Source organism: Canis aureus, chromosome 20 (assembly GCF_053574225.1).
Source record: "Canis aureus isolate CA01 chromosome 20, VMU_Caureus_v.1.0, whole genome shotgun sequence".
Classification (NCBI taxonomy): domain Eukaryota; kingdom Metazoa; phylum Chordata; class Mammalia; order Carnivora; family Canidae; genus Canis; species Canis aureus.
The window spans coordinates 57,100,850-57,121,191 of NC_135630.1; the positions used below are offsets into that span (position 1 = coordinate 57,100,850).

At 35.0% G+C, this 20,342-nt stretch overlaps 1 protein-coding gene across 8 annotated transcripts in view; it reads left to right on the forward strand.

The window, feature by feature from the left end:
- EPC2 (enhancer of polycomb 2) overlaps nucleotides 1–20,342 on the forward strand; it is a 127,547-nt gene that overhangs the window by 84,562 nt on the left and 22,643 nt on the right. For all 8 annotated transcript variants that reach the window (XR_013359413.1, XR_013359412.1, XM_077861649.1 and 5 more), the window contains 4 exons: nucleotides 5,266–5,411; nucleotides 11,348–11,554; nucleotides 18,804–18,952; nucleotides 19,941–20,073. Coding sequence is in view for 6 of the 8 variants with exons in the window: in XM_077861649.1 (XP_077717775.1) it covers nucleotides 5,266–5,411; nucleotides 11,348–11,554; nucleotides 18,804–18,952; nucleotides 19,941–20,073 (635 nt within the window). In the remaining 2 variants the exon portion in view is untranslated. The remainder of the gene's footprint in view (nucleotides 1–5,265; nucleotides 5,412–11,347; nucleotides 11,555–18,803; nucleotides 18,953–19,940; nucleotides 20,074–20,342) is intronic.

The window sequence follows — 20,342 nt, forward strand, 5'->3', positions numbered from 1 at the left end:
TTCATGGATGCAATAATATTTCTGTGAGGATTTTTTTTTTATTTATTCCTTTTTTTATGATGTTTTGCTGTCTTTCCTCAAATATCTGGATTACTTGACTGCCCATTTATATTTGAGTGAGATCATTTATCTGAGGGTGTTTTTTAGGGGATTGATCAATTTTCTTATTCTTGGGTGGCTGACACTGTTTTTGTTTTTATAGCAGAATTGGGAGGTAGAGATGGCAGGGTGAGATGGGAGTGCCGGGAGAATTCACTATTCAACATGTAGACTTCTGTTTAATCTTTCAAATCCTTTGGTATGAAGCCTTTTACTTTCCCTCAGTATGCCTGCTGTGCTAGAGCCCATAGGGTCTCTGAATCAGCCTTTGCAGAATAAGCCATCAGTCTTCTACCATTTGGGAGGAAGAGTAGTTACTTAGCTACAGTAGATGAAGGAAAGATCTAATTATCCATATAAAGATTTTTAACTAATCTTCCTGTTTTCAGAAGTGACGACCTACCCGCTCATTCAGAGAGTAACTGTTAATTTCAACTCTCCTTAAGTCTTTAGATGGATAAGGGGAATTTTCCTGCTTCTAGTTGTGTTCTTTCTACCTACCCTCTCCTCCCCTGGCTGGACTGTTTATGTTTCAGTTAGAAGTCTGAAAAGTTGATGGATAATTCTTACTTGCTCATTCTCATCACCTCTAAAGATAAATGCCACTTGAAAAAAAAATTGTTCTGCTTTTATTTTGGGATTTCGAGGCACATATTTGTGTGTTCATTCTGCCTTATTTAACCAGAAGCAATCTTTATGTTCACATTTCTGTTAGAGGAAGTCTGGCCCAGGTATGCTTTAAACCCTGTTCCATTTCATAGGTCACTGATCACCTACTAGTTGGGTGTTCAAGGGTCAGTTACTCATCTCTGGTATAGTTGCCTGTGGAATGGAACGTCACATGGTATCAAACGTGGTATAGGTGGGTTCACAGGCTGGTAGATACAGTGATTGAATCTGTAAATATAAGGATAGGTTTATGTGAAGAGTTCTGAATTCACAGAATTAAGGTAGGGAAATTATCCATGTTTGTTTTACTTTGCTTTTACAAAGCCTGGAATTTAGAGCCCTCTCATTTGGCTTACATTCATTGTGTTAGGGAATACCTAATGCCACATGTGCTATTGCATCCAACTTACAGAAATAACCAGACAGAATAGGGTGAGCGGAATAAATTCGGAGCATAGAGTAATATAATCTTAAGGGCCATATGATGGAGACCGAAATACAGAAGAAGGTAGAATGTTCTGGAGTCAAAAAAAAAAAAAAAAAAAAAAGCATAACCACTTATATAATAAACTATTGAGAATAACCTACAATGTTGACTGGATAGCCTGCAAATTTTGCTTAGGAGGGCAAAAGTAACAGTCTTTTTATCTTTTCTACTTTAGAACTAATTGAGAAACAGACATGGACACATAAAATTTCAGTTTTGTTACTAATAAAGATGGTGTTGGAAGACAAGACATAGATGTATGACCTCAGTAGACTTTCTCATATTTAACCCCTGAATTAGACAAGATTACCACACCACTGGTTGGGGAATGGTTGGAGACAAAGCAGTTCTCCCTATACAAGGGCAGAATCAGCACCTATGTTTGCCACATAGTAGAGGGCTGATTAGAATGCATCTCTTCAGAAGAAGGAAGAACCATTAAAAGATTATGCTCCCAAAGATATTAAAGTAATTAGGTCTTCCTCCCAAGTTCACCTTTCAGTTTAAGTCATTCCTTCCTTGGCTGGGGGAAGAGTGAAGGGGTGGAGAGAAGCTGAAAAAGTACTCTTCCTATACTTTTCATTCCTGCTCACGCGCTCGCTCTCTCTCTCTCTCTCTCTCTCTGTCTCCATCCATAGTTGCCTATTGTTGATAATGCTGCTATAAGCAATAACCCTTTTATTTTTTTTATTTTTAAAATATTTATCTTTTTGAGAGAGAGAGACAGACAGACAGGAGAGCACAAGCAAGGAGAAGCAGGCTCCCCGCTGAGCAGGAAGCCCCACAGGGGGCTCAATCTCAGGACCCTGAAATCATGACTGAGCCAAAGGCAGATGGCTAACAGACTTGAGCCAGTCAGGCGCCCCCAATAAACCCTTTTAATCTGAAAACTTCTTGTCATTTTTTGGCTCTGGGAAATTTTCTTGTATTATTTCTTCTCCTGGATTCTTCATATTTTCATTCCACTATATAGCTATGCCCGTTGGATGCTTGCTTATGAATATATTTAAGTAAAAGGAAATCTAAGGGATGTTGAAAGCTACATGCAACTAGAAGTGATATGTGCTTTATCAGCTAATTTTAGACCACCTCTGTTCTATAAATTCTCTATACTATAAGCAGTCAACTTGTAAATGTTTAAATATATTCAAACAGCAGATTGTACTTACTTCCCTATCTATACAGCCTCCCTCCCAGAAGTGGAAAGCTGTTATCACTTCCTTGTATATCCTTCCAGAAGTATTCTGTGCGTTTATGAGAGAGAGTGTGTGTGTATGTGTGTGTGTGTTCTCCTTACCCTTTAAAAACACACATTTGTGCACTATATAAAAATATTCTGGGGGTGCCTGGGTGGTGTGGTCAATTAGGCATTAGACTCTTGGTTTCCATTGGGGCTGTCATCTCAGGGTCGTGACATCAAGCCCCACATTGGGCTCCTGCTCAGCGCGGAATCTATTTGAGATTCTTTCTGTCTCTCCCATTCGTGTTTTCTCTCTCTCAAACAAAACTTAAAGAATATTCTGTGCTTTTGTAATAGTATATATGTATACATATACTATTTTATTTTAAAAATATGTCTAAATGCACATGTACACTATTGTGTACCCTAACTTTTGTCACCAGTTAAGATTGGTTTCTTTCCATATCATTGTCATTCATTTTCAGAGCTTCCTCTATTTCATGTATGTACAAACCATCACGTTTCTCTATTCCCATGTACATTATTTGTTTTATTTATTTATTTATTTATTTATTTATTGTTTTATTGTTTTATTGTTTTATTGTTTTATATTTGTTACTCCTTACAGTGTCACATCTAATACTCTTGTATATTTATCTTTGTCTCTATGTATGAATTTATAGGATAAATTCCCAGAAATAGAATTGCCAAGTCCGAGAGTATGTATTTTAATTGAACTAATACCAGCTTTCATTTCCTCCTCACAGCATTTGAGATTTTCTTCCCCCATTCATTCCAAAATAGCGTATCATCAAGTTTTAGATCTTAGTCTATTTGATTAGTGACACATATCTTGTTTTTGTGTTTGCATGTATTTGATCAGATTTATGGCTTCTGAGCTTGTACCTGACCATACGTTTTCCCTTTGCATTTCCTTTTTGCATTTTTTTGTGCTATTTTTTACTATAACATTTTATTAAATATATAATATATTGTATTAGGAATGAAGTAGAATTCCAACTTAAGTTTTTTTAAAGATAATTAGTATGTATAACCCTTTTTTATTAATGATCTGCTTTGTCCTCAGTGTTTTGAAATGCCATTACTTATCATACACTTTGTACTGGAGTTTATTTCTAGACTCTTTTTTTTTTTTTAAGTTTTTCTTTAAGTAATCTCTACTTCCAGCCTGGGGCTAGAATTCATGACCCCAAGATCAAGAGTTTGCATATTCTTCTGACTGAACCAGCGAAGCACTCCTTATTTCTAGATTCTTAATTTTCTTCTATAGCTTTTCATCATGTTACCAAACTACCATTTTGATAAATACATATCCTCTCTGGGCATCGCCAGTGGCTCAGCAGTTTAGTGCTGTATTTGGCCCAGGGTGTGATCCTGGAGACCCAGGATGGAGTCCCACATCGGGCTCCCTGCATGGAGCCTGCTTCTCCCTCTGCCTGTGTCTCTGCCTCTCTCTGTGTGTCTCTCATGAATAAATAAATAAAATCTTAAAAAAAAAAAACATATCCTCTCTTAATAATTGCTGATGAAAACATATATGCCAAAAGGCATGTATTTCGTGATGCTTTATTTTCAGTTAGTGAAAGGTATTTATTTTTAATTTTTAACTCCAGTGTAGTTAATATACAGCATTATATTAGTTTCAGGTGTACAATAAAGTGATTCAGCAATTTCGTATATTACTCAGTACTCCTCAAAATAAGTGTACCATTAATCCCCTTCACCTATTAGACTCTACTACGTCTCCTCTGGTAGCCATCTAATCTCTCTAGTTAAGAGTCTGTTTTTTGGTTTGTCTTTCTCTTTTTTGCTTTGTTCAATTGTTTTGTTTGTTAATTTCTACATATGAGTGAGATCATATGGTATTTGTCTTTCTCTGATTAGCTTATTGCACTTAGCATTAAACTCTCTAGCTCCATCCATGTCATTGCAAATGACAAGATTTCAGTTCTTTTTGTGGCTGAGTAATATTCCATTGTATGTATACTACATGTTCTTTATCTATTCATCTATTGTTGGACACTTGGGCTGCTTCCATAGTTTGGCTATTGTAAATAATGCTGCAGTAAACATAGGGGTACATATAGCCCTTTGAATTAGTGTTTTTATATTTTTTTGAATGGATACCCAGTAGTGTGATTACTGTATTATAGTGTAGTTCTGTTTTTTGACTTTTTGAGGAACCTCCATACTGGTTTCCACAGTGGCTGCACCAGTTTACATTCCCACCAACCTTGCCAAACAGTTCCTTTTTCTCCACATCCTTATCAACACTTAACTGTTTTCTTGAGTTTTTATTTTAGCCATTCTGACAAGTGTGAAGTAGTATCTTTGTAGTTTTGATTTGCATTTGCCTGGTGATGAGTGATGTTGAGTATCCTTTCATGTGTCTGTTCATGTCTTCTGCCCTTTTTTTAGTTGAATTATTTGTTTTTTTGGTGTTGAGTTGGATAAGTTCTTTATTTTCGATATTGACCCTTTATGAGATATGTCATTTGCAAGTATTTTTTCCCATTCAGTAGTTAACTGTGATCTGTTATTTTTAGAATAAATTAATTTTTTATTGCTTTTACTGTGTTCTGTTATTTTAAGTCATATATGAATTAAGATTTTTCTTTTTACAGTAGTTGACACAACGTGTGCATTACATTAGCTTCAAGTATACTCTGAAACTGATTTTTAGATGTCAGCTCATGAGCTCCTCTTTGGTCTATGTGTTATAATTTAGGAATATTATATGGTCAAATATAAACACTATATAACTCCATAATTTCTCCTCAGTTTGAAGAATTTTTCTTTTCTTTTCTAGCCTTTAATCTAGACAACGAGCAACCAGATTATGATATGGATTCAGAAGATGAGACCTTATTAAATAGACTTAACAGAAAGATGGAAATTAAGCCTTTGCAATTTGAAATTATGATTGACAGACTTGAAAAAGCCAGTTCTAATCAGGTACTGTACCTTGTAAAAATGTCTCCTGTCTTACTATTAATCCAATTAGCAGCTTTATTTTGCATTTTCTTTAGACCTAAGTATATTGTATTATACTGCCTTTTAAATTTTACTGACATCCTAGAATTTCTATTTACAGTATTCCTGGAACTGAAAACTTAAGCATAATGTCTTTGAATAAGTATGAAGAGTACTATTCTGACCTTTCTTCTTTTTTGGATATAAAAATAATACTAGCTGCAATGCTATATAATATCTTCTTCATCCTTTCCATAGGCTAAATTTGCTTGGTTGTGTTTCTAAGGCAGATAGCTCATACCAAATCTTACTTGCTGCTTAGATTTATTAAGGTACTCTGTCATTTCAGATGTATTTTAGTTTTACTTATATACTATTTAAAACTTTTAGTGAAGAAGAAACTTCACAAATAATTTTCTTTAGTGGGTCATTCTAAATATGGTAGAGAGGATTAAAAATGGTATGGCCTTCTTGGAAAGCAATTAGGCAGCATATTTCAGGAACCTTAAAATATTTATACCTTTTGGTTTAGTAATCCTACCTCTAGGAATCATTCTCAAAAAAAAAAAAATAGCGAAAATGTCGAAGATTTTTGAACAAGGATGTTTAGAATAACCTACAAATTGTGTGTAGGGTAGGATATCACACAGCCATTAAAAACCATTATTTTGAATATCAATGGAAATTATTCCTTATATGTTAGAGTTCAAAAAAAGGAAACAGAATTGTTAAGGACAAAACTATGAGATTCATTTAAAGCATTACATTTATATGTGTGCATTGAATAAAAGATCAGGAAAGCCCAACAAAATACCACTAACGGTTCTATTTAGGTGATCAAATTATTGGTGATTTTTATGTTCTTTATTCTGTTTTTCTGTTTTCCAAGTTTATTATTATGAACGTCTTCTAGATATTGTAATTGGATTTTAAAAATAAACTACTTTAAAAAAAATTCTGGTGTACTTGTGTGGTATATTAATATATATTAATTGTTATTGATGTAAGAAGTTATAGAAATAAATGTTTTACAGTAGACTGTTAACAATTTTCATTAATTTGCCCATTAGAAATTCATTATCTTCCTTTACCTCCCAACTTGAGTCCTTTAAATAACTTTTCCATGGCAAAAGGACTTTGCTGCACATTTAGCCTTTCTACCAGTTTCCCCTCCCCCCCCCCCCCCGCCCGCCTTGGGATGGAAAGTAATATTTAATGTGTAGTCAAAAAGACATTAAAAAACTGAATTTTGTAAAATTCAACTTAGTTGGCTTTTTGAGAGATTCTTTTTTTTATTGGAAATTTGTTTTAATTATCAGATTTAAGTACCAAAAATATTCTTACTAGTGCTCACAGTTTTCCTGAGGTTTTGATCCACTGACATTAGGTATAATTTCATTTTTCTTAATATTCAAACTTTTCTAGCAATCCTAGATATAGTCTTTATTTCAGCATTTCTGCTACTTTCCATAATTGCTCAGAAATTGCTCGTGGTGGCTGAAATTGTATCATCAGAAGCCTTCAGCTCTCTGTTCTGTAATTGGCTTTATTTCATTTCTGTCAGTAATATTTATTTAGTACTTCGGTGAACAAGAGAGATGACACATGTTCTGCCCTTGGGGAGCTTCTTCTCTAAGTGGGGACACAAAAAGCGTGTGTGAACAATACAATTAATGATTCATGTATAGTCAGTAAAATATCCTATTACTTCTCTTTGCTCAGTGACAAGCTTTTAAATCCTAAAACTGGGTAGGCCCAGAGAATGATTGCACCTGCTTTCAGCAGTGTAGAGAAAGGTAGAGGTTCATCTTAGGGACAAGATAATGGTCCTGTTATTAGGATAAAGGATTAAAGATACCAAAGGCTGTTATTTTAGGTGCCTGAAATGTGGATTCATGAATTTCTTTATTTTCCTTTCTTGGCAGCTAACATAGTAGCAGATCTCAAGGCAAGGAATCAAGTTTGTGGTTAAAGCAATATTTGTTAGGTTGGTAGAGAAGACATAAAAGACTGAGACAAAGCTTCTGCCCCCATCATTTTGTAGAGGCTGCTGCAATGAAGCCATTATTGAAGATTCCTGTTGCCAAATGCTGTGACTATTTTCAGTCCCCATTCATTCATTTTAATTGAGCGCTCCTATTTCTTGAAACTCATCACCTTTGGTCTTTTGAATATACTTCATTCTCTTCTGATTTTTTTGGGGGTGTGTGTGTTATTTTCTGTGATCATTCCTTCTAATCGTCCTTTACTGAGTCCTTTTCGTTAATTTCTGCAAACATTAGAGTTTCTCGAAATTCTGTTCTTGATATTTTTATCCTATGTGTTTGGGGTTAATATCACCTTAGCAAGCATTTTTATGAGGGTGAATATTATATATATATGTATCTTTACCCTTGACCTCCTTCTCAAGCTCCAGGACTTTTCTTTTTTCTCTTTTCGTGCTATTGCCATCCCCACCTAGATAATCCACAGACCTCTCAAGTTTAATTTTTCTGAATTACTCTCTTAGCTCCACATGATCCCTTTTCATTCAGTCCCTAAATTTCTAATTCTAACTCTTCTTCATGCACCTGTATATTCCTTGCATATTCCATCTTCCTCTCTTTGCCAAGGGTCCCTATTTACAAGAGACCCTTTTATTTGACTTCATCTTTCTCAGTAAACTGCCACCCTTTGTCTTTCTTTTTCTTTCTTTCTTTCTTTCTTTCTTTCTTTCTTTCTTTCTTTCTTTCTTTCTTTCTTTCTTTCTTTTTCTTTCTCTTTCTTTCCATTACATTTTTAAAAGGTTAGTCATATTATTTAACTTTTACTCCTACCCCAGTGCATTTCAGTATACTGAAATTGTACCCAGATCACCAATGGCTTTCTCATTGTCATCCATCCATTTTAGCCCGCATCCTACTAAATATCCCCTGTAGTATTAGAAGAATCTTCTTTCTTCATCTCATCCTCTGCTACCTCTTGTTGCTATTTCCTTCACGATCTGTCCTCAGAATTTATCCTTATATCTTAAGCTAGCAACATAGGTACTCCTAGAAGGGAGTAATTTATAGTTCTGCCCTCTATCTTAATGCACTAATACTCAGTTCTAAAGTTCTGACACTGTTCTCTTGTTAAAAATTGTATTTGTCTTGCCTTGATTGCCATATTTTAAGTTTCTGTAGGTAGTAGTTTTATTTTGAAGTTTTTTTCCTAATTTCTGCACAACCTATATAACACCAGATGGGCTGATATAAATAGTTGATTATTTAGTGCTTAACTGACTATATTTTTAAAACATTACTTTTTGTATGTAATTTATTCATTTGTGTATTCTAAATGTACTTGCTAAAAATGCTGAATCATGAATCTATGTAAACAAGTAAATCAGACAACTCAGAAGTGTCTTAGAAATAATAAATATCATGAACCTTTTTGTTAAGTACTGGTTTCCATTGTTTTCTGGTGGAGAAAGTGCTAAATGGCAGAACTTTTTTTCTTAAGGTAAAAAAGTAGTAGGATTCAGATTTTGCAGATTTTTAATCCTGTGTCATAATAATCTGGGGCTACTGTATCTGCAGATAGTTCTTGCTCTCTCAGATTGATGCTGTCAGCATAATAATAATGATGCAAGTGGATACCGATTGCCTTAGAATAGCCAGAGATAATTTTAACAGAATGATTAAAACCCAGATTACCCAATAAAAGTTTACTGTATAGCAACATAAAAACATCAATTAGCTGAGAAATATAGTTAACACGGGAAAGAAATGTCAGGATGTTTTTAACTGTAAACAGTGTATTGAATTCTTGTTACCTGAGACATAAAGAGGGTACTTATCAACCAGGCAGAAGAACCTTTGTGAAAGGAGCAAGAATCACCAGAGAAGGAAATACGAGGCAGTGTTTTAATTGCCTGACATCTCCTTCAGGAAGATAGGAAGCAGTGTCCTTCTGATAGTATTGTATAAGAAACTCAGTACTGCTCTGCAGCTTGATGGAAAGAAACCTATCCCCCTCTCCACTCTATAAGTTAGAGCATGTTCTTTATATAGTTAGTGAAGGTGATAAAACTTTACCAGAAACCGAATGACCAAACAGCTGAAAAAACAATGGTTTCCCATGGTCCTCAGAGCACATGAGAGCTGCCAGTGCTAATGTTCTAATGCTTTTTAAGCATGAGGTCAAATTTTAGTAGATCCAGAAAGCTTGGTTCTAACTCTACCACTGGCATGTAGACTTTGGACTATTCCAGAGAATTTCAGCAAACAAAGGTGTCCATTTAAAGTTGATGTGGAAATACTGGTTCTTTTGGTTTGGTCTCCATCTAGGCTTTGGCCCCCTACTTTAAAGACCACGTTACTCAGCCTCTTAGGTGCATTTAAGGTGACTTGACTGAGACATTGAGTAAGCCAAAGTGTGACCACATACAATTTTATGGCACTAAATGTAATCATTACATGGACTGGAATACTTGAATTGACATTGTCAGTGTATTCTTTTCCTGCGGCCAATCTTGGCAGCCTAATTATAGTAAGAAACCAACTAATTAGCCCTGGTAATCAACATCATAGGACTGGAAATCCAAATGATCATTGCATTTATTCCATGAAGTTATACCCATATGAGAAATCAGATATCAGAAATCTCTTCGGTGAATCATGCTATCTTCAGTAGACTTCATACAACCCTCAGATCAATTCCTATGTTTCAGTGAGAAAATTTTTCCCTTAATTTCCAAGTTTTAGGAAAACATTTGCTAGGGAAGAACTTGTTTTGAAAATGAATCTTCATCTCCAAAATGATAAAAGTAAATAAGAGCACTTCATTGAGGTTTTCCAGCCTTAAAACTCTATAATCTTTTTCTAGAGTTCACTGTAAATGGATATGGATAACCCATAATCCATCCTGCTAAAGCTGATCAGTCTATTTGATCTTCACAAGCAGTAAAAAATTAGATGTGACCAAGCAAATTTTTACAAACCTTGGTTTGAGATAGGTCAACATTATATTGACTTCATTGATAAAGGAGAATTAGATCCCTGAGATATCAATGTGAGAGATTCTAGAGGAACCATCCTAGAGTCACTGTCCCAGACATAACAGTGTCAGCAGAATGAGTGTTGAGAACAAGGATTCTCTAGTATTTAACCAGTTTGGGTAGAGGAATTGCCTTTATTAATTAGTACAAGAAATCCAAAATTGTGTAGTGTTGAAACTTCTAGAAATATGCTTACTATTTTGCAAGAAGAGTTCTTTTATAGTTTCAAAAGAAACTTGTTGAGACTCCTGGGTGGCTCAGTGGTTGAGTGTCTGCCTTTGGCTCAGGCCATGATCCTGGGATCTGGGATCCGGGAGTCCCACATCGAGCTCCTTGCAGGGAGCCTGCTTCTCCCTCTGCCTGTGTCTCTGCCTCTCTATGTGTGTCTGTCATGAATAAATAAATAAAATCTTTAAAAATAATAAACTTGTTATATTCGTTGCAGTATATTAGAGAATAATCATCTTTCATTTTATAGGGAGATAGAAAAAACCTTTCTGTATCTTCTAGTTTCTGTTGAAGAACAAAAGCACAAAAAGTTGAAAACTAGTAGATCTTTAAATGTGTAGAATTACAGAATATCAGAATTTTGGTGGACCATAGATATTTTCTAGTCCAAGACTTAACTAAAGCATAAATCTATGCAGTCTTCCCAACTGTTGTTCATTTAGTCTTCTAAACTACTAAGTTGTACTTACTACCTCTCAGAGCAAAATATAAATTTTTGGATACATCTCCTTATTAGTAAATCCTCTGTCAGATTGAATTGTGTTTTCTGCCATCATGATGTCTGATCATAATTGTTAGACTGATCACACATTTTTTTCTGTAGGCATAGTAACCTGGATTTCTATTTTTCAAACGTCACAGTTAATGATAATTTGTGTTTTTCATTTAGCTTGTAACACTTCAGGAAGCAAAACTGCTGCTAAACGAAGATGATTACCTTATTAAAGCTGTGTATGACTACTGGGTAAGAAAACGTAAAAACTGCAGGGGACCGTCCCTCATTCCTCAGATAAAACAAGAGAAAAGGGACGGCTCTACCAACAATGACCCTTATGTTGCCTTTCGGAGGAGAACAGAGAAAATGCAAACTCGAAAGGTAATGTGCAAATTAGATTTAATTGAGTGTACCTTCATAGTATTTAAGACCAATTTTTTTTTCTGCTAATGACAAATAATTTTGAATACCTTGATATACACGGAAGCTCATAATGTTGTTGAACCTGAGGTTAGAAATCCTGCTCTTCAGTATCTTCTATTGGTTGGCTTCTATTGGTATAATACCTAATACCCATGCCCTTTATAAGTCTACTGCTTATACCATTAGAGACTTATGATTGAAGTGGTAAAAGGAATTATGTATCTTTATGTACCTCAGAAATTTGAGTTCTTCAGTACATTGTATATACATTCTATACATATCCTCTTGTTTGTGAAGCTTAAGAGCTTATAGCTTCTTTAAAACCATATTCTAATTCTTGCAAATAAAATGGACTCTACTGCCTCTAGCTACTATGGTGTCATGGAGAAGTAGGGAAAGGTTCATTTTCAAGCCTGTTCTGCCAATAGTCAAAAGTAACAGTGGAATGTTTTTCTTCTTTTCTGAGTTGTCCGTTGTGTCAGATTTCAAATTGATGAACCTGTCCCCATCTGCCTTTCAGAAGCAGTGTGAGCCGGAATTTTAAGTAAGAAACAGGGTCTCATGTTGTGGAATGATATGGTATAGCGGAAGGTATTATTTCATAGGAGGTATTCACTGTCTTCCAAACACCATGCATAGTAACACATTTTCTAACACAAAAAAAATTGGAACATATAAATGTAAAATTATAAGGAATTCTGATTTGGAGGCAAAGCATTTTCTGCAGATTCCTGTTTCTCCTAACATTAAAAGCTTGTCCTTGTCAGTTGTTAATATAACAGCTGTGAAGCATAACAGCTGCCAGGAATAGTATATTTTAGGAGAAATTCTCCTACTGGCAAACAACTATTTTCTGTAAGTCTTTCTTGGATTTCTCAAGAGTAGATGACATTCTCTAACCCAGGCTAAGGTTTCAAATTGGTTTTAGTTCTTAGCTAAGGAAATCTAAGATTCTTTGTGAAGATTTAACGTCTTGCTTAAAAAAGACTAAAATAAGTTTGTAAATATAGGCAGTTGGACATGAAGAAGTTTATCTGAACCATTGAAAAATCTGAACTACCAACTGCTTTTTAAAAGAAATATAATTGATTCAGATATATTGCAAAACATAGACTTTTAGCAATGTCTTTTGAAGGAAGAATACTATTTGGCTTCTTTTAGTGAGTGGGTCTGACGTAATTAAAATTAGCAGTATTTATTGACACGTAAGCAATATTCTAAATATTTACATTGATTTTATTCTTCAGTAGGTTAAATCACTGTTTTCTACGCAGTGTATATTGAGAATTGCTAGAATGGGTTCATATATTTAGGTGCTTCACCACTGTGCAATAACTAGCACCACTTTTTCCTGACTCTCTGATTCCTACCCTTTCTCTTATCTGTTATTTTCACCTTCCTCTGCAGAGTGCTACATTTTCTTTTCTAGTAGTTTTTTTATTCCTCTCTGTTTTCAGTTGTGGGACCTACTACTTCCCTTTCATGCATACCAGTGCTGTTTAGAAATGTTTATGTGTTTCAAAATGAAAAAGTTGGGAAAGCATTCAATAGTGAATACCCCTACATGTTCCAGAGGTGAGCAAGCTTTGGGATATGCAAAAATGAATACAGCTAACAAAGGCTCTCTACTTCCTTTTCTGTTTCCACAAAATAGAAAACCCGTGTATAGCTAGATACAAAGGTGCAAAAATAGTGGACTTCTGAAACTAAACTAATATTTCATTTGTGAATGCTTAAGTACTTAAGGACATTCTTAAATGAGACCGTCTTAAGGCACCAGCATGTCTGAAACCACTGATTGGGAAGAAGTCTTGAATCAGCATGTGTGTTTAATATGTTTAACCCCATAGACACAACTGTTAACATCTGTGCTTTCTCTCTCCCTTCTGTGTGGCCCAGAAAAAATGAGATCGACAGGAGAGGGAACACAGGGTAGTGGGTCTCAATCTGGCTCCTTAGAACAATCTCCTATGAAGATTGTTCTTCAAAACAATCAAGGATACTTGGTTTTAAAAAGATCTATAGTTAATTCTAAAGTGCAGCAGTTTGAAAAAATAAAAGGTAAAAAAAAAAAAAAAGTGCAGCAGATTGAGAACCACTTCCCTAGAGATTTGGCAGTAGATCAGAAGTATAATATGGGAATAGAGAGAAAACTGTAACTGGGAAAAAGAAGAGTTGATCCAGGGTAGAGACCACTGTGAGGAAGAGTAAAGGAAGTGAGTGGATTTGAAAACAAGAATAGGGCCATCTTAAAAGCATAGAAAAGATGTCAGTATGAACTCACTGTTTTTATATTTATAGAGTTAGAAATAGATACAGATCTGTGCATGTATATGTACACACATATATTACAGTTATATTTCCTAGCTCTGTTTGCTGAGAGGGATAAATAGAGTAATGAATAACATCTGGAGTATAAGTAACCCGTGAGTCCATACTAATATGGATGGATGGATGGGTGGAAGGAAGATTGGTAGGTTAAAGAGATTGATAAAAGAGAAGAGAACACTTTTCTCTTACAGTAGAATTTTAACTTCTAAGTGTCAGTGGAATGAGGAAGTTTGAAAATCACCATTTGTCAATTTTTTCAGGCAAAAGTTAGAATCAGTGGGTATTAAACTAATGGGAGGAAATTTAATGAGAAACAAGTATATAATCCTACAACATACTTTTTTAATTAAAAAGTTATTTGACTGGGACTCCTGGGTGGCTCCGTGGTTGAGCGTCTGCCTTCGGCTCAGGGCATCGGGCTCCCTGCATGGAGCCTGCTTCTCCCTCTACCTGTATCTCTGCCTCTCTCTCTCTCTCCGTGTCGCTCATGAATAAATAAATAAAATCTTTTTTAAAAAAGGTTATTTGACTGAAGAAACCTGACAGACACCATCTTAATTGAGTGATCAAAGTTATCATCAAGAGTAATCAGACAAATAGGTAGCGTTTAATTCTTTTTTTTTTTTTTTTTTAATTTATGATAGTCACAGAGAGAGAGAGAGGCAGAGACATAGGCAGAGGGAGAAGCAGGCTCCATGCACCGGGAGCCCAACGTGGGATTCGATTCCAGGTCTCCAGGATTGCGCCCTGGGCCAAAGGCAGGCGCTAAACCGCTGCGCCACCCAGGGATCCCTCGTTTAATTCTTAATATAAGAGAGGGATACAGTATCACTTCTGTGATAATCCTGTTAAGAATACATAACCTGAATTGTGGAAAAACATTGAAGAAACCAAGTAGAGGAGCACCCTACAAAAATAAGTGGCCTCTGTTCTTCAAAAAACCATGGGGACCTGGGTGTTGAGACCATGGGGTGCCTGGGTGGCACAGTCAGTTAAGCAGCTGACTCTTAGTTTCAGCTCAGGTGGTGCATGACAATTAAGTGCAGTTGTGATCCTGAATCAGATCCTAGACCAGGAAAAAAGTTGCTGTTTTAAGTGAATTTAATAAAAATTATTGTCCCGTTAATGTCCTTTATGGCAATAATTACATAACATAAAAATATGTTTAACAATTGTATTCGTTGCTATAAAGGATATTAGGGCAATCAGTGAAATATGAATAAAGTCAATATTTCCTGATTTTGATACTATAAGAAGAGTATCATTGTTTCTAGAAAGTCCATATTAAAGTGCTTAGGGATGATGGGGCAGTATATATTCAACTAATCTCAAAAAAATTTAAAAATATGACCGTTTTACATATCTGTGTGTATTTGTATATATTCATGTATATCTGTCTTAGTCCATTTTGGCTGTACCAGAGATTGAGTGGTTTAAACAGTATTTATCTGTCACAGGTCTAGAGGCTAGGAGGTCTGAGATACAGGTACCAGCAGACTCAGTGTCTGGTGAGGGCCTACTTCCTGGTCCATAAGTCATCTTGCTGTGTCCTCACATAGGAGAAGGGGCAAGAAAGCTCTCTGGGATCTCTTTCATAAGAGTACAAATCCATTTGTGAGGACTCCACCCCTGATGACCTAACTGCCTTTATCACATTGAGGACTTGGAGTTTCAACATGAATTTTCAGGGGACACAAATAGTGTCTGTCATAGTACAGACTAAATAATAGATATACATACATTGAGACAGATAAAGCAAATGTAAAATAACAACATTTGGGCAGTCTGGATGAGGATATATAGGAATTTGTTAAAACTTCGTGTAAATCTGAAATTATTTCAAAATAAAAAGTTAAAAAAAAAAGAATAGAAAGGACAGGACTAGTAAAAAGGAAAAATTAGGAAGGGTAGTTATTTATTTGGGCCTAAAGAGAGCAGGAAATGACTAGTAAAGACAGGGCAGAAACATGTAATCCATAAGAAACACTTAGCGAAGAGAGGATTCATTTTAATAGGTTCTGGTGCACTTTTGAATATTGTTCAGCTGGCATGTAACTTTGTGTCATTATTCATCTTTGAATTTGTATGTCCTTGTTAGACTTTTAGGTGTAGTTTCTTATATTTGAAAATTAATTATCACCTATAAAATATAACCTAAACTAAGTTCTTTTAAGGTACTACATGCCTGTATTTTAAAATGCTGTGTAAGTCATTCTTCTACCTTATCAAAAGGAAATTAATCTTTAGACTTTAAGCCTTTTGAGGGTAGAGAACATGTGCAGTACTCTGTACAGGGGACATTCTAATAGTTGCTCTTGGTAATGTTAATTTTTTTTTTCAGTTGGAAGGTATTATTGCTGCCTGATGGCCAAAAAAAAAATTTTTTTTTTGTTAAAAACCGTATTTTACATTTTGCCTTTTGTCACATAGTATGGTGGGGGGGGGATTAATTTCCATTTGATAACGTAAAAGAATTAATAACAGCATTTTAAGAAAAAGGAGAGTAAAACATTGAATCTTTCTCAGGTTTTATTTTCTCCTTTATAATCTTTCAATATGAAACCTGGCTTCAGGTTCCTTTTAATGTCCTATTGCATTCATTTTTAAACTACTTTTAGCATACTTTATTTTGATAATAAAAGAGAGGGACAATACAAAAGGTTTGGTTAATATTTTTTTTTAAGATTTTATTTATTTATTCATGACAGACACAGAGAGAGAGAGAGAGAGGGAGAGAGGCAGAGACACAGGCAGAGGGAGAAGCAGGCTCCATGCAGGAAGCCCGACATGGGACTCGATCCCGGGTCTCCAGGGTCACACCCCGGGCTGAAGGCGGTGCTAAACCGCTGGGCCATTGGGGCTGCCCTTGGTTAATATTTATAAGTGTAAAAAAAAAATTTATAAGTAATTTTTCACATCAAATCAATTAGGATATGTTCATAAATCCTTATTTCTTTAACTGTTCAAATGGTCATAGAATGTATCTTCTAGAGCATGTTCCATATCTGCTTTGTTCTCAGTAAGCACACCAAATATTTGTGATCCTTGCTTGATGAAGTGACAATCTCTTTTATTCCTGCAGAGTTTGTCCTTAGCAGTCATCTCTGTAATATATTGGGTTTTTTTTCTTTCAAGATTTTTTTTTCTTTCAAGATTTTATTTAAATTCTGGTTAGTTAACATATACTGTAGTATTAGTTTCATGAGTAGAATTTAGGGATTCATCATTTACATGTATAACACCCGGTGCTCTTCACAAGTGCCCTCCTTAATGCCCCTTATCCATTTACCCCATTCCCCCACCTACCTCCCCTCCAGCAACCCTGTTTGTTCCCTATTGTTAAGAGTCTCCATGGTTTGGCACTCTGTTGGTTTTTTTATTTTTCCTTCCCTTCCTCTGTGTTCATCTGTTTTGTTTCTTCAATTCCACATGAGTGAAATCCTATGGTATTTTTCTCTCTCTGACTTATTTTGCTTAACATAATACATTCTAGTTCCATCCTTGCAATTGCAAATGGCAAGATTTCATTCTTTTTTATGACTAATTTTCCATAGTCAATATATACACGTACAATCTTCTTTTTTTTAAAAGATTTTATTTAATTATTCATGAGAATACACAGAGATGAGAGAAAGAGGCAGAGACACAGGCAGAGGGAGAAGCAGGCTCCATACAGGGAGCCCGACGTGGGACTCCATCCTGGGTCTCTAGGATCAGGCCCCGGGCTACAGATGGTGCTCAAACCGCTGAGCCACCAGGGCTGCCCCCACACACAATCTTCTTTATCCATTCATCAGTCTATGGACATTTGGGCTCTTTCCATATTTTGGCTGTTGTGAATACTGCTGCTATAAACATTGGGATGCATGTGCCCCTTTGAATCACTGTTTTTGTATCATTTGAGTAAATTCCCTGTAGTACAATTGCATTATTAACTCAAGGATGGAAAGATTGCTTAAGTGCAGTCAGTCTGGATTCATAGAATGAGAGGTGGTAATGGTCTGTTTTTATTTTTTATTTTTTATTTTTTTTATTTTTTATTTTTTTTTAATGGTCTGTTTTTAAACAAATAGTTTCATGCCTAATAAAAATATTCTGTGGTTATTTGATTAAACAAAATATATTCACAGTAACTTTCGTATGCAAATAGGTGCTGCTAATTACAACTGAGCCTTCTCTAGTTATTAAGCAGGACTTTCACTCTGAGTTGTTCAAATTAAATCTTAAGCTTCAGAATGGGAATATCTTAACAATACTCTGAAATGCAGAGTTTTCACTTGTTTCTACCCTGCAGTGAGGTGTTATTACTTTGAAACATAATAATCCCATTCCTTGAGATGCTTTATATCCCACTTTCAGTTTTATATCTAAGTTTGTGAAGTGAAATTTTGCTTGTCATTGTAAGTGTTTACATTGTGTTATTGACCCTTTCATCCCACAATTACAGAGCTGGATGGATGGATAGAGACCTAATTTGGCTATTTTTAGGTAACCTTGATTTGACAGGACTGTTTCTCTCGTCACTGGAAAATACCCTGCATCAATTTAAATGGATTACATTTTCTGATACATTCAGTTTTGTTTCAGGCAAACTTTTAAATATTTCTTTACATTGGAATGATCCCTTCTATTATTCCATCTTTTCAACAGTAGGCAACATTTTTTTTCAATATTTAAGAACTATTTGCTTAAATTTCTATTTTCAGAGTTAAGTAGATAGGTTGTCTTATGTAGTTGCTGTTTAACATAATTTTTAAAGCATTTTTACATTTAACATTTTATGGAACATGTTTGGGTCTCCTAAGATTTGGTGAATGAAAATGGAAATGTGGATAACTGGATTAATTGTTTATTCTTTTAAAATTACTTTCAATAGAATCGTAAGAATGATGAAGCCTCTTATGAAAAGATGCTGAAATTGAGACGAGAGTTTAGTAGAGCCATAACAATTTTGGAAATGATTAAGAGAAGAGAGAAAACAAAACGAGAATTATTGCACTTAACCTTAGAAGTTGTGGAAAAAAGGTAACATTGCTACTGTTATATACTAATTGCAGCAATAGCCAGATGATGGACAAAATATGATTTGTTGCCTAGCTTTAAAACAATTGAAATAGATTCTCAAACAAAACCTACATTTTTTTTTTAAGAATTCTTGTGTTGCTAGTTTTTTTAAAAACTAGATTATCAGTTTGAATTACAAGTTTGAGGAATGTTTTGGTGTATAATATGTATAGATCCTCTAATATACGTCATTGTTTTAAAGAATCATTGAATCTTATTTAGAAAAGAACCTAGGGATCATTCTGTCCATTTTTATTATTAAACTTTCTATTAAAATTTGAGGGAAATGAATATTATAAAGGACTTTATTTCTGACTAGGTAGAAAGCATGTTTTGTTTCAACACATTTAAAAAAATGTGTTCTCTATGGGGTGCCTGGGTGGCTCAGGCAGTTAAGCATCCAACTCTTGATTTCAGCTCCAGGCCATAATCTCAGGGTCCTGGGATAGAGCCCCCCTCAGTGGAGGACTCCATGCTTAGCGAGAATCTGCTGAAGATGTTCCCTGTCCCCGTCCCTCTGAGAGTCCTCCCTTTCCCCTGTCTGCATACACTCTCTTTAGAATGGATAAATCTTAAAAAAAAAAAAAAGTGTCCTCTAATGCAATAGTCATTGTCCTGCATAGCTACATGATTAAACTATACTAAACCGAACAGAATTTTATGTGATTCCTGAGGTAAGCATTCTAAACATCATTTCCCAGTGTTTGAAAACATTGAATAAATGAGAAATTTGTCTTCTGTGTCCCTTAGAGATTTTTTGTGTTTTTTGGTTGTTTGTTTTCACCAAATCGCAAATATGAACTTCTTTATTCCCATAAATTTTCTCTTTTAAGAATAATCTGATAAATTGTTGGCTCTATTTGATTAGTTGTGTTCTATTTCACTGAGATATCATTGGTTTTATTTTTGAACTATAAAACGTTTTCTTACGTTTTGTTACCTTTCCAAGATATCACTTGGGAGACTATGGTGGTGAAATCCTTAATGAAGTGAAAATCAATAGATCAGACAAAGAGTTATATGCCACTCCAGCAACTCTTCACAATGGAAATCATCACAAAGTCCAAGAATGTAAAACTAAGGTGAATATCCTCTGGGGAGAAGCACATATGGTAATAATGATCAGACAATTACTGGTTTCATCAGTTACCTTTAGTATAATTTGGTTAAAGAAAAACATAATTAACATGCGTTGTTTTTACTATTTGCCAAGCACTTTGCTAGGAATTTTTACATACATATTAACTCATTAATCCTTACAGCAGCCCTTTGACATAGATTTTTACCTCTGTGTGACTTCTAGATGAGATAGCTGATAAGTGGCTGATTCAAGGTTTAGGTCCAGGTCTAA